Source organism: Salvelinus namaycush, chromosome 26, assembly GCF_016432855.1.
Source record: "Salvelinus namaycush isolate Seneca chromosome 26, SaNama_1.0, whole genome shotgun sequence".
In the NCBI taxonomy this organism is placed as follows: Eukaryota; Metazoa; Chordata; class Actinopteri; order Salmoniformes; family Salmonidae; genus Salvelinus; species Salvelinus namaycush.
Genome location: NC_052332.1, coordinates 3,564,722 through 3,575,140, shown reverse-complemented (window position 1 = coordinate 3,575,140; position 10,419 = coordinate 3,564,722). Strand labels below are relative to the sequence as shown.

The 10,419-nt window shown below is 44.1% G+C and overlaps 1 protein-coding gene across 1 annotated transcript in view; it reads right to left on the bottom strand.

Moving 5' to 3' along the window:
* The window catches only part of LOC120020909 (mitogen-activated protein kinase kinase kinase 1-like), a 115,799-nt gene that overhangs the window by 50,472 nt on the left and 54,908 nt on the right, over positions 1–10,419 (bottom strand). Inside the window, exons 3-5 of the mRNA XM_038964532.1 lie at positions 5,648–5,863; positions 4,967–5,167; positions 1,033–1,149 (exon numbers count right to left, since the gene is read on the bottom strand). Coding sequence (XP_038820460.1) covers positions 1,033–1,149; positions 4,967–5,167; positions 5,648–5,863 — 534 coding nt within the window. The remainder of the gene's footprint in view (positions 1–1,032; positions 1,150–4,966; positions 5,168–5,647; positions 5,864–10,419) is intronic.

Sequence of the window (10,419 nt, the reverse complement as noted above, 5' to 3'; positions counted from 1 at the left end):
ACAGGTAAGATAGTCTAGCATTAGCTAGCAGAATTTTTAGATATTACATGTTTCTAATTCTGACAGAAAGTGGCTTCATTTCAAGCTAAAGTGTACTTTTAGCTAGCTAGCAAGCTAACGTTAGCTGGCTGGCTCCCTAACTGATGTTATTCTTCGTATTCCAGAGCTGTTTGCTTTGCTAGTTAGAGCCTAATTTTAGCTAGCTAACATTGAACCTGGTTGGTTAGCTCCCAGCATATTCATGCAGTGTAGTAACAACATGATTTGGCACTATGTTCATTGTTGTTTAACTAGCTAACGTTAGCTGGCTGGCTCGTTAGCTAACGTTACGTGTGTGATTTTACACATTGTTTACCTAGCTAGGTTCATTGTTTACCTAGCTAGCTACATGTCTTAAGCTAATGTGTACATCACGTGTTGAATACGGCCCATGTCAGTAAACGTCTGCAAAGAAGCGTAATGAAATTGTTGCCAGCAGAGCTGGTTAGACTTTTTTCATGTTATCCATAGGTAAACAAATCATTAGCCAGAGCATCAAGTGTGTGCTCAAAACAAGATGGGTGGGGCTACATTTTAAGAGGGTGTGAACGATGCTGAATGGGTATAGACAAAGAAGAGCTTTTCACTAGGTACCAACTTTATCAACTTTCAAAGAATAATTACTTCCCATTGTTCCCCAACAATGCAGTATGATATACCATTTTGTAGCTCTGAGTCTCTACTTTAATCCAATGTAAAAAAAAAAAAACACAATTTAAAATTTTGCTACATAAGACCGAATCCAGGTGGTGAATCACATATTCTAAAGTGGACATATTCTGTCTCTTAAGTTTTTAGAAAATTGGTCATTACATACAATGGGTTCAACAAATCATGTTCACCCCTTTCACACTATTGTGCTGACCCGAACCATGCTGGCACGGATATTGCCTTTCCACATTGTCCTGTCCAGCACAGTTCAAGCACTATGGTGGATAAGGGGAATTATACAGATTGGTTAGAGGGCATGTCAATTGGTTGCTGGAAGGTTACCTCAAAGTTTTTGAGGTTTTTCCTCCAGAGCAGGGAGTCTGAGGGCTCCAGCTGGAAGACACGGAGCATGACGAAGAGGACGTGGATACAGAACGCCCCTCGGACACAGCTACAGGTCTACAGAGAGAGGGGAGGATGAACGCAGACCGGGGGTTACTCACGAATGTGTGTGTATATACATACAGTGGTCACATACACACTCCATTATGGTCGCATGCACATGCACACACTCATAAATTGCTACACGGACACACAAGCACACACAGAGATGCAAAAAACACACACATCTACAGCAACTTCCCTTTTTCGACAGAACACGCAGTCAAGAATCACTCAGGAGAGCCCAATTTAATCTACACCTGATTAAGAATCATTGTGTGCATTCCAAATGGCACTGTAGTCCACATATAGTGCACTACTTTTGACAAAGGTAGTGCACTATATAGGAAACAGGGTGCCACTTGGGACGTAAACCTTTAGTAAGAGGCAATGGAGCTCTACATCAATCCAGCTCTATAGTAGCAAATGGCTGGGTAAAAAAAACAAGCTGGCCAATGTACAAGTAAAGTAAATTCTTAAGGGATACTTCAGGATTTTGGCAATGAGGCTCTTTATCTACTTTCCCAGAGTAAGTGGAACTCATGGATATCTTTTTTAAGTCTTTGCAAGAAGTTTGAAGGAAGTTGCAAACTAGCGTTAGAGCAATGACTGGAAGTCTATGGTAACTGCTAGCATACTAGTCAACACTAGTTAGCATTGGCAAAACTACCTCTTAACTTCCTTCATACTGGATGCAGAGACATAACAATGGTATCCATGACTTCATCTGACTCTGTGGAAGTAGACCAAATCAAATCAAATGTTAATTGTCACATGCGCCAAATACAACAGGTGAAATGCTTACTTACAAGCCCTTACCCAACAATGCAGTTCAATAAATAGAGTTAAGAAAATATGTACTAAATAAACTAAAGTAAAAATAAAATAAAAAGTAACACAAGAAAATGACATAACAATAACGAGGCTATATACAGGGGGTACCAGTACCTGTTAAGGAGCCTTTTGGACCTAGACTTGGCGCTCCGGTACCGCTTGCCTTGCGGTAGCAGAGAGAACAGTCTATGACTTGGGTGACTGGAGTCTCTGACAATTTTTTGGGCCTTCCTCTGACACCGCCTAGTGTAAAGGTCCTGGATGGCAGGAAGCTTGGCCCCAGTGATGTACTGGGCCGTACTGTAGCGCCTGACTGTCAGATGCTGAGCACACTGCCAGGTCTCTGACCTCCTCCCTATAGGCTGTCTCATCGTTGTCAGTGATTACTGTTGTGTCGTCAGCAAACTTAATGATAGTGTTGGAGTCGTGCTTGGCCACGCAGTAGTGGGTGAACAGAGAGTACAGGAGGGGACTAAGCACGCACCTTTGAGGGGCCCCAGTGTTGAGGATCAGCGTGGCAGATGTGTTGTTGCCTACCCTTACCACCTGGGGTAAGGAAGTCCAGGATCCAATTGCAGAGGGAGGGTCATTAGGTTAGTGATGAGCTTCGTGGGCACTATGGTGTTGAACACTGAGCTGTAGTAATGAACAGCATTATCACATAGGTGTTCCTTTTGTCCAGGTGGGAAAGGGCAGTGTAGAGTGCGATAGAGATTGCATCATCTGTGGATCTGTTGGGGCGGTATGCGAATTGGAATGGGTCTAGGGTTTCCGGCTTAATGTGAGCCATAACCAGCCTTTCAAAACACTTCATGGCTACCGACGTGAGTGCTATGGGGCGGTAATCATTTAGGCAGGTTACCTTCGCTTTCTTGGGCATAGGAACTATGGTAGTCTGTTTGAAACATGCAGGTATTACAGACTCGGTCAGGGAGAGATTGAAAGAAGACACTTGCCAGTTCGTCCGAGCATGCTTGGAGTACACGTCCTGGTAATCCATCTGGCCCACCAGCTTTGTGAATGTTGACCTGTTTAAAGGTCTTGCTCACATCAGCTACGGAGAGCGTGATCACACAGTCGTCAGTAACAGCTGGTGCTCTCATGTACGCTTCAGTGTTGATTGCCTCGAAGCGAGCATAAAAGGCATTTAGCTCGTCTGGTAAGCTTGCGTCACCGGGCAGCTCGTGGCTGGATTTCCCTTTGTAGTCCGTAATAGTTTGCAAGCCCTGCCACATCCGACGAGCGTCAGAGCCGGTGATGTAGGATGCAATCTTAGTCCTGTATTGACGCTTTGCCTGTTTGATGGTTCGTCTGAGGGCATAGTGGAATGTCTTATAAGCTTCCAGGTTAGAGTCCTGCTCCTTGAAAGCGGCAGCTTTAGCTCAGTGCGGATGTTGCCTATAATCCATGACTTCTGGTTGGGATATGTGCGTGCGGTCACCGTGGGGACAATGTCGTCGATGCACTTGTTCATGAAGCCGGTGACTGAGGTGGTATACTCCTCAATGCCATTGGATGAATTCCGGAACATATTTCAATCTGTGCTAGCAAAACAGTCCTGTAGTGTAGCATCTGCATAATCTGACCACTTCCTCATTGAGCGAGTCACTGGTACTTCCTGATTTTGTTTTGCTTGTAAGCAGAATCATGGTCAGATTTGCCAAATGGAGGGCAAGGGAGAGCTTTGTATGCGTCTCTGTGTGTGGAGTAAAGGTGGTCTAGAGTTTTTCAAATTCTGGTTGCACATGTTACATGCTGGTAGAAATGAGGTAAAACGGATTTTAAGTTACCCTGCATTAAAGTCCCCGGTACTAGGAGCGCCGCTTCTGGATGAGCATTGTCTTGTTTGCTTATCGCCTTATACAGCTCGTTGACTGCGGTCTTAGTGCCAGCATCGGTTTGTGGTGGTAAATAGACAGCTACGAATAATATAGATGAGAAATCTCTTGGTAGATAGTGTGGTCTACAGCTTTTCATGAGGTATTCTACCTCAGGCGAGCAATACTTCGAGACTTCTTTAATATTAGACATCGCGGACCAGCAGATATTGACAAATAGAGACACAGCCCCACCCCTCGTCTTACCAGACGTAGCTGCTCTGTCCTGCCAATGCACGGAAAACCCAGCCAGCTCTATATTATCCGTGTCGTCATTCAGCCACGACTCGGTGAAACATAAGATATTACAGATTTTATTGTCCCGTTGGTAGGATAATCTTAAATCGTAGATCGTCCAGTTTATTTTCCAATGATTGCAATAGTACCAATAGTACGGAGGGTAGTGGTGGTTTACCTACTCGGCGACTAATTTTTACAAGGCACCCCACTCTCCTCCCCCTTTTTCTCCGTCTTTTCTTCACACTAATGACAGGGATTTGGGCCTGGTCTTAAGAAAGCAGTATATCCTTCTCATTAAAGAAAAAATCTTTGCCCAGTTCAAGGTGAGTAATCGCTGTTCTGATGTCCAGAAGCTCTTCTTGCTCATGAGAGACGGTAGCAGAAAAATTATGTACAAAATAATTTACAAACAATGCAAAAAACAAACAAAATAGCACAGTTGGTTCGGAGCCCGTAAAACAGCAGCCATCCCGACCGGCGCCATTATAACAATGGAATAAAGGGCTTCATTCCAAGTGTCCCTTTAAAAATAAAATCTATTGCTGTAAATGAAATTTGGTAAAAGTTGGGGTCTTGTTGCAGCTTAGCCTCAATCTTGCAAGACAGTTGGAATCTCGCAAACGTGCGTCAGCTAAATCAAACTGACACAAAAGGCCCAATTCCAACTAGCTACTTATACATTTGAAAGAACTGTAAAAGCATAATAGGCAATACGGTGACCTTGTCTTCTGATAGGATAGGTGGAATTGATGTAATATTGAACACCGATCCAATCATTTTGATTACCTAGAGGGTAGAGGGAGTCGATTTGAAATTGAGCGTGAGACTTTTAATTCTGTCTAAGCTTTTTTCATTGGTCTGAGTGGACTGCGAGCGCTTCTTACCTGTGGGCCAATGAACACCCTGTATTTGTTGTCAGGGCTGTCTCCTCCAATCAGGAAGGAGTTGGGGCCTATCTGCTGCAGTAGGTAGAGGCGGGCCCTCATGACCTTGTTGACACGGCGACTAGTCTCCTCGGGACTGTAGGGGGAGAATCCGTCTGGGGAGGGCACCCGGCGAGGGGGCGTCACCCTGCCACTCTGAAACTACACAACAACAAATCAACAATAACAAAATTACATCAACATTAGATCAAGACAGCCTCAGAGAAAAACTAGTCTTCATCCTCTCCCATTCATAGTTATTGTCTAATAAATAGTCACTTAGGACTTAACAATTCTTCAAACCCAAAGTGAAGAGGGTTAATATCTAATCAATGGTATATTATTATAAAATGTCTTGCATTCTCATGTTTCTTTAACTTACATCATAGTTCATCGTAGTTCTTTTATTTTTTTAAATCTATATTATTAGCACTGCATTCTTGGGAAGAGCTATGAAGTCAAGGTAAGAATTTCCCTGTACTGTTTTACATCGGTTGTATCCTGTGCACGTGGCGAATAAACTTTGAAACTTGAAACTATATGTCCATGCATTCTCAAATACTACGAAGTACGCTTAAACACATAGCTGATGTTCTCATATGTGTGTGTGTGCATGCCACGTACGTGTGTGTGGCTACTCACTGGCACGGGCGAGGCCCTCTTCCTGTGCACCCCTGGGGACTCAGGCTTCCCGCAGGCCCTGCCAGAGGAGGAGGAGGAAGAGGGGTGTCCGGGGGAGGGGCTGCGGCGGCCACCGCTCTGCTGGGGTGAAGCGTTGGTGAGCGTGTTGGATTCATCCTCGGCCCCCTTGCAACCTGCCTCGCTCCCGTCCGGTCGCAGGGGGACGGGCTTCACCACCTGAGGGGGAGGGAGGGAGGGAGGGAGTGGGATGTCAGTATTTTTTATTTATTTCACCTTTATTTAATTTATTTCACCTTTATTTAACCAGGTAGGCTAGATATGGTTCCCAATCAGAGACAGCTGTTTATCGTTGTCTCTGATTGGGGATCATATTTTAGGTAGCCATTTGCCTCGTTTGTGTTGTGGGATCTTGTCTATGTATAGTTGCCTGTCTGCACTAGTCGTATAGCTTCACGTTTCGTTCGTTGTTTTTGTCCTTTTTGTTAAGTGTTTCATTCAGTAAAAGAGAATGTACGCATACCACGCTGCACCTTGGTCTCATCATTACGATGAGCGTGACAATGATAATGCTAATCCATGTCACAAGGATATGTACACAATTCCTGGAAGCTGAAAATGGCCAGTTCTTCCATGGCCTGCATACTCAGACATGTCACTCATTGAGCATGTTTGGGATGCTCTGGATCGACAGCGTGTTCCAGTTCCCGTCAATATACAGCAACTTCGCACAGCCATTAAACAACATTCCACAGGCCACAATCAATAGCCTGATCAACTCTATGTGAAAAAGCAAACAGTGGTCACACCAGATACTGACTGGTTTTCTGATCCACGCTCCTACCTTTTTTGTATGGTATCTGTGACCATCAGATGCATATCTGTATTCCCAGTCATGTGAAATCCATAGAGTAGGGCCCAATTAATTTATTTCAATTGACTGATTTCCTTATACGAACTGTAAATCAGTAAAATCTTTCAAATTGCTGCACATTGCGTTTATATTTTTGTTCAGTGTAGTATACTCTGTTCATATTAATGAAAGTTCCTGTTCTTTTTCGAAGACTTCTCACAAAAACAAGCGCATGTCTGTGAAATCTGTGAGCACTGAGTGTACCCCAAGCGTTTTATTTTCAAAGCCTTTTACATTGAATTCAGCAATTGTCATGCTATTTGCGACCCGTGGTAACAACGACCACAAAATGTAAAATCCTCAAAGGTTTTGGTGATAAAACTGCACCGCATCTGTCAACGGAGCTCGTTGCTTATTATCGAATGTATTAGGTTACAAAATACAACTTCTTGGATATAATGTTAATGACATGTCAGAGAAAGATCCCATTGAACAATTCAAAACATGAAGAATCGTATTTGTCTCGGTCAAATGTATTTTATAACATAAGTGAAATGTCATTACCAAAACGTGTTTTCACCCACTCTGGGCAGAGAGGGTGGACACCCTACATTGATGGCTAGACTTACTTTTACTTCCTGCGTTGTTCCTTTGGGTACACTCACAATGGCTGCCAGTGCCCCCTTTATGGCATCATTGATTTGAACACTGTCAGGAGTGAAAGAGGAGAAAAATGTGCGTCCCCAAAAAAACGTTTTGCTATTCGAACGGTTAGTACGGAGACACGCAGTCATTTGGCTGGCCAATTACCGTCATCCAAAATTCCATAACCGTCAAGTTTGAAGTTCTTATTGTCACGTGCACAAATGCCTTTATTGCACCAAACCCAACACTGCAGTAATCAATATCAATGTAGCACTAAAAATAACATAAGGTAGAACAAAGAAATTAGAAGAACATAAGAAAGCAAGAACCTATATACAAGGTCAGTTCCAATACCATATTTACAATGTGCAGGGATACTGGAGTGATAGGGGTAGATACAGTGCATTCGGAAAGTATTCAGACCCCTTTACATTTTCCTAAATGGGTTAAGTTACAGCCTTATTATAAAATGTATTAAATAAACAAAAAATCCTCAATCTACACACAATACGCCATAATGGCGAAGCGAAAACAGGTTTAGATTTTTTTGCAAATGTAAAAAGAAGAACAAACACCTTATTTACATAAGTATTCAGACCCTTTGCTATGAGACTCGAACTTGAGCTCAGGTGCATCCAGTTTCCGTTGATCATCCTTCAGATGTTTCTACAATTTGATTGGAGTCCACCTGTAGTAAATTCAATTGATTGGACATAATTTGGAAAGGCGCACACCTGTCTATTTAAAAAAAAAAAAATCTTGATTTTACCTTTACCAAACTATTTAACTAGGCAAGTCAGTTAAGAAAAATTCTGATTTTCAATGACGCCCTAGTCCAACGCCCTAACCACTAGGCTACCTGCCGCCTCTATACAACGTCCCACAGTTGACTGTGCATGTCAGAGCAAAAACCAAGCCATGAGGTCAAAGGATTTGTCCAAGAGCTTTGAGATAGGAATATGTTGCGGCACAGATCTGGGGAAGGGCACCAACACATTGATGCAGCATTGAAGGTCCCCAAGAACACAGTGGCCTCAATCATTCATAAATGGAAGAAGTTTCGTAACCACCAAGACTCTTCCTAGAGCTGGCAGCCCGGCCAAACTGAGCAATCGTCGGAGAAGGGCCTTGGTCAGGGAGTTGACCAAGAACCTGATGGTAACTCTGACAAAGCTCTAGAGTTCCTCTGTGGAGATAGGAGAACCTTGCAGAAGGACAACCATCTCTGCAGCACTCCACCAATCAGGCCATTATGGTAGAGTGGCCAGATGGAAGCCACTCCTCAGTTAAAGGCACATGACAGCTTGCTTGGAGTTTGCCAAAAGGCACCTAAAGACTCTCAGACCATGAGAAACAAGATTCTCTGGTCTGATGAAACCAAGATTGAACTCTTTGGCCTGAAATCCAAGCGTCACGTCTGGAGGAATCTGGCACATTCCCTACGGTGAAGCACAGTGGTGGCAGCATCATGCTGTGGGGTTGTTTTTCAGCAGCAGGGACTGGGAGACTAGTCAGGATCGAGGGAAAGATGAACAGAGCAAAGCACAGAGAGATCCTTGATGAAAACCTGCTCCAGAGCACTCAGGATCACAGAGTGGGTTAAAGGTTCACCTACCAACAGGACAACGACCCTAAGCACACAACTAAGACAACACGGGATTGGCTTCGGGACAAGTCTCTGAATGTCCTTGAGTGGCCCAGCCAGAGCCCAGACTTGTACCCGATCAAACATCTCTGAAGAGACCTGAAAATAGCTGTGCAGTAACACTCCCCATCCAACCTAACAAAGCTTGAGAGAATCTGCAGAGAATAATGGGAGAAACTCCCCAAATACAGGTGTGCCAAGCTGGTAGCGTCATACCCAAGAAGACTCGAGGCTGTAATCGCTGCCAAAGGTGCTTCAACAAAGTACTGAGCAAAGGGTCTGAATACTTTTTTACACATTTCCCAAAAATTATAAAAACCTGCTTTTGCTTTGTCATTATGGGGTATTGTGTGTAGATTGATGAGGGAATAAAACAATTTAATACATTTTAGAATAAGGTTGTAACGTTACAAAAAGTGGAAAAAGTTAAGGGGTCAACTTCCAAATGCACTGTATGTATAGGGGTAAGATGTCAAGGCATCAGGATATATGACAAACAGAGTAGTAACAGTGTAAATTATGATTGTATGTGAGTGAGTGAGTGTGTGTGTGTGCGCATGTGTGTAGAGTCAGCATAAATGTGTGTGTGTGTATGTTATTTGTGTGTTGGAGTGTCAGTGTACATAGAGACAGTGCAAAAATAGTAATAAAAATACAAGGGTCAACCCCGTGTAGCCATTCTGTTAGCTATTTAGCAGTCTTATGGCTTGGGAATAGAAGTTGTTCAAGAGCCTGTTGGTGTCAGGTTTGATGCACCGGTACCGCTTGCTGTGTGAAAGCAGAGAGAACAGTCTATGGCTTGAGTGGCTGAATATGTCGTTAAATATTTTCCAGGCCTTCCTTTCACACCGCCTGATATAGAGGTCCTGGAAGGCAGGGAGCTCGGCACCAGTGATGTACTGGGCTGTCCGCACCACACAAAACCAACTGATCAGGCCGACCACCCTTGTGTCGTCAGCAAACTTGATGATGGTGTTGGAGTCGTGCTTGGCCACGCAGCCGTGGGTGAACAGGGAGTACAGGAGAGGACTAAGCACACACACTGTGGGCCCGCCGTGTTGAGGGCCAGCATGGTGGAGGTGATGTTGCCAACCCTCACCAATTGGGCTCGGCCAGTCAGGAAGTCCAGGATCCAGTGGCAGAGGGAGGAGTTCAGTCCCAGGGTCCTAAGCTTGGTGATGAGCTTGGAGGGGACAATGGTGTTGAACGCTGAGATGGAGTCAATTAACAGCATTCTCACAGGTTCTCACAGCATTCTCACAGGTTCTCATAGCATTCTCACAGGATTCTCACAGGTATTTGTTTTATCTAGGTGGGGGAGTGCAGTTTGGAGTGCAATTGAGATTGTGTCGTCTACGGATCTGTTGGGGCAGTATGCAAATTATGGTGGGTCTAGGGTGTCTGGGATGATGGAGTAGATCTGAGCCATAACCAGCGTTTCAAAGCACTTCATGATTACAGATGTGAGTGCTACAGTAGTTATTGTGGCATGAAGCCTTAGAGTTTTTGGGAACAGGAACGATGGTGGTCATCTTAAGACGTGGGGATTACAAACTGGGACAAGGAGAGGTTGTAAATTACAGTGAAAATGCCTGCCAGCATTTCTTGCGCATGCTCTGAGAACGCTCCCTG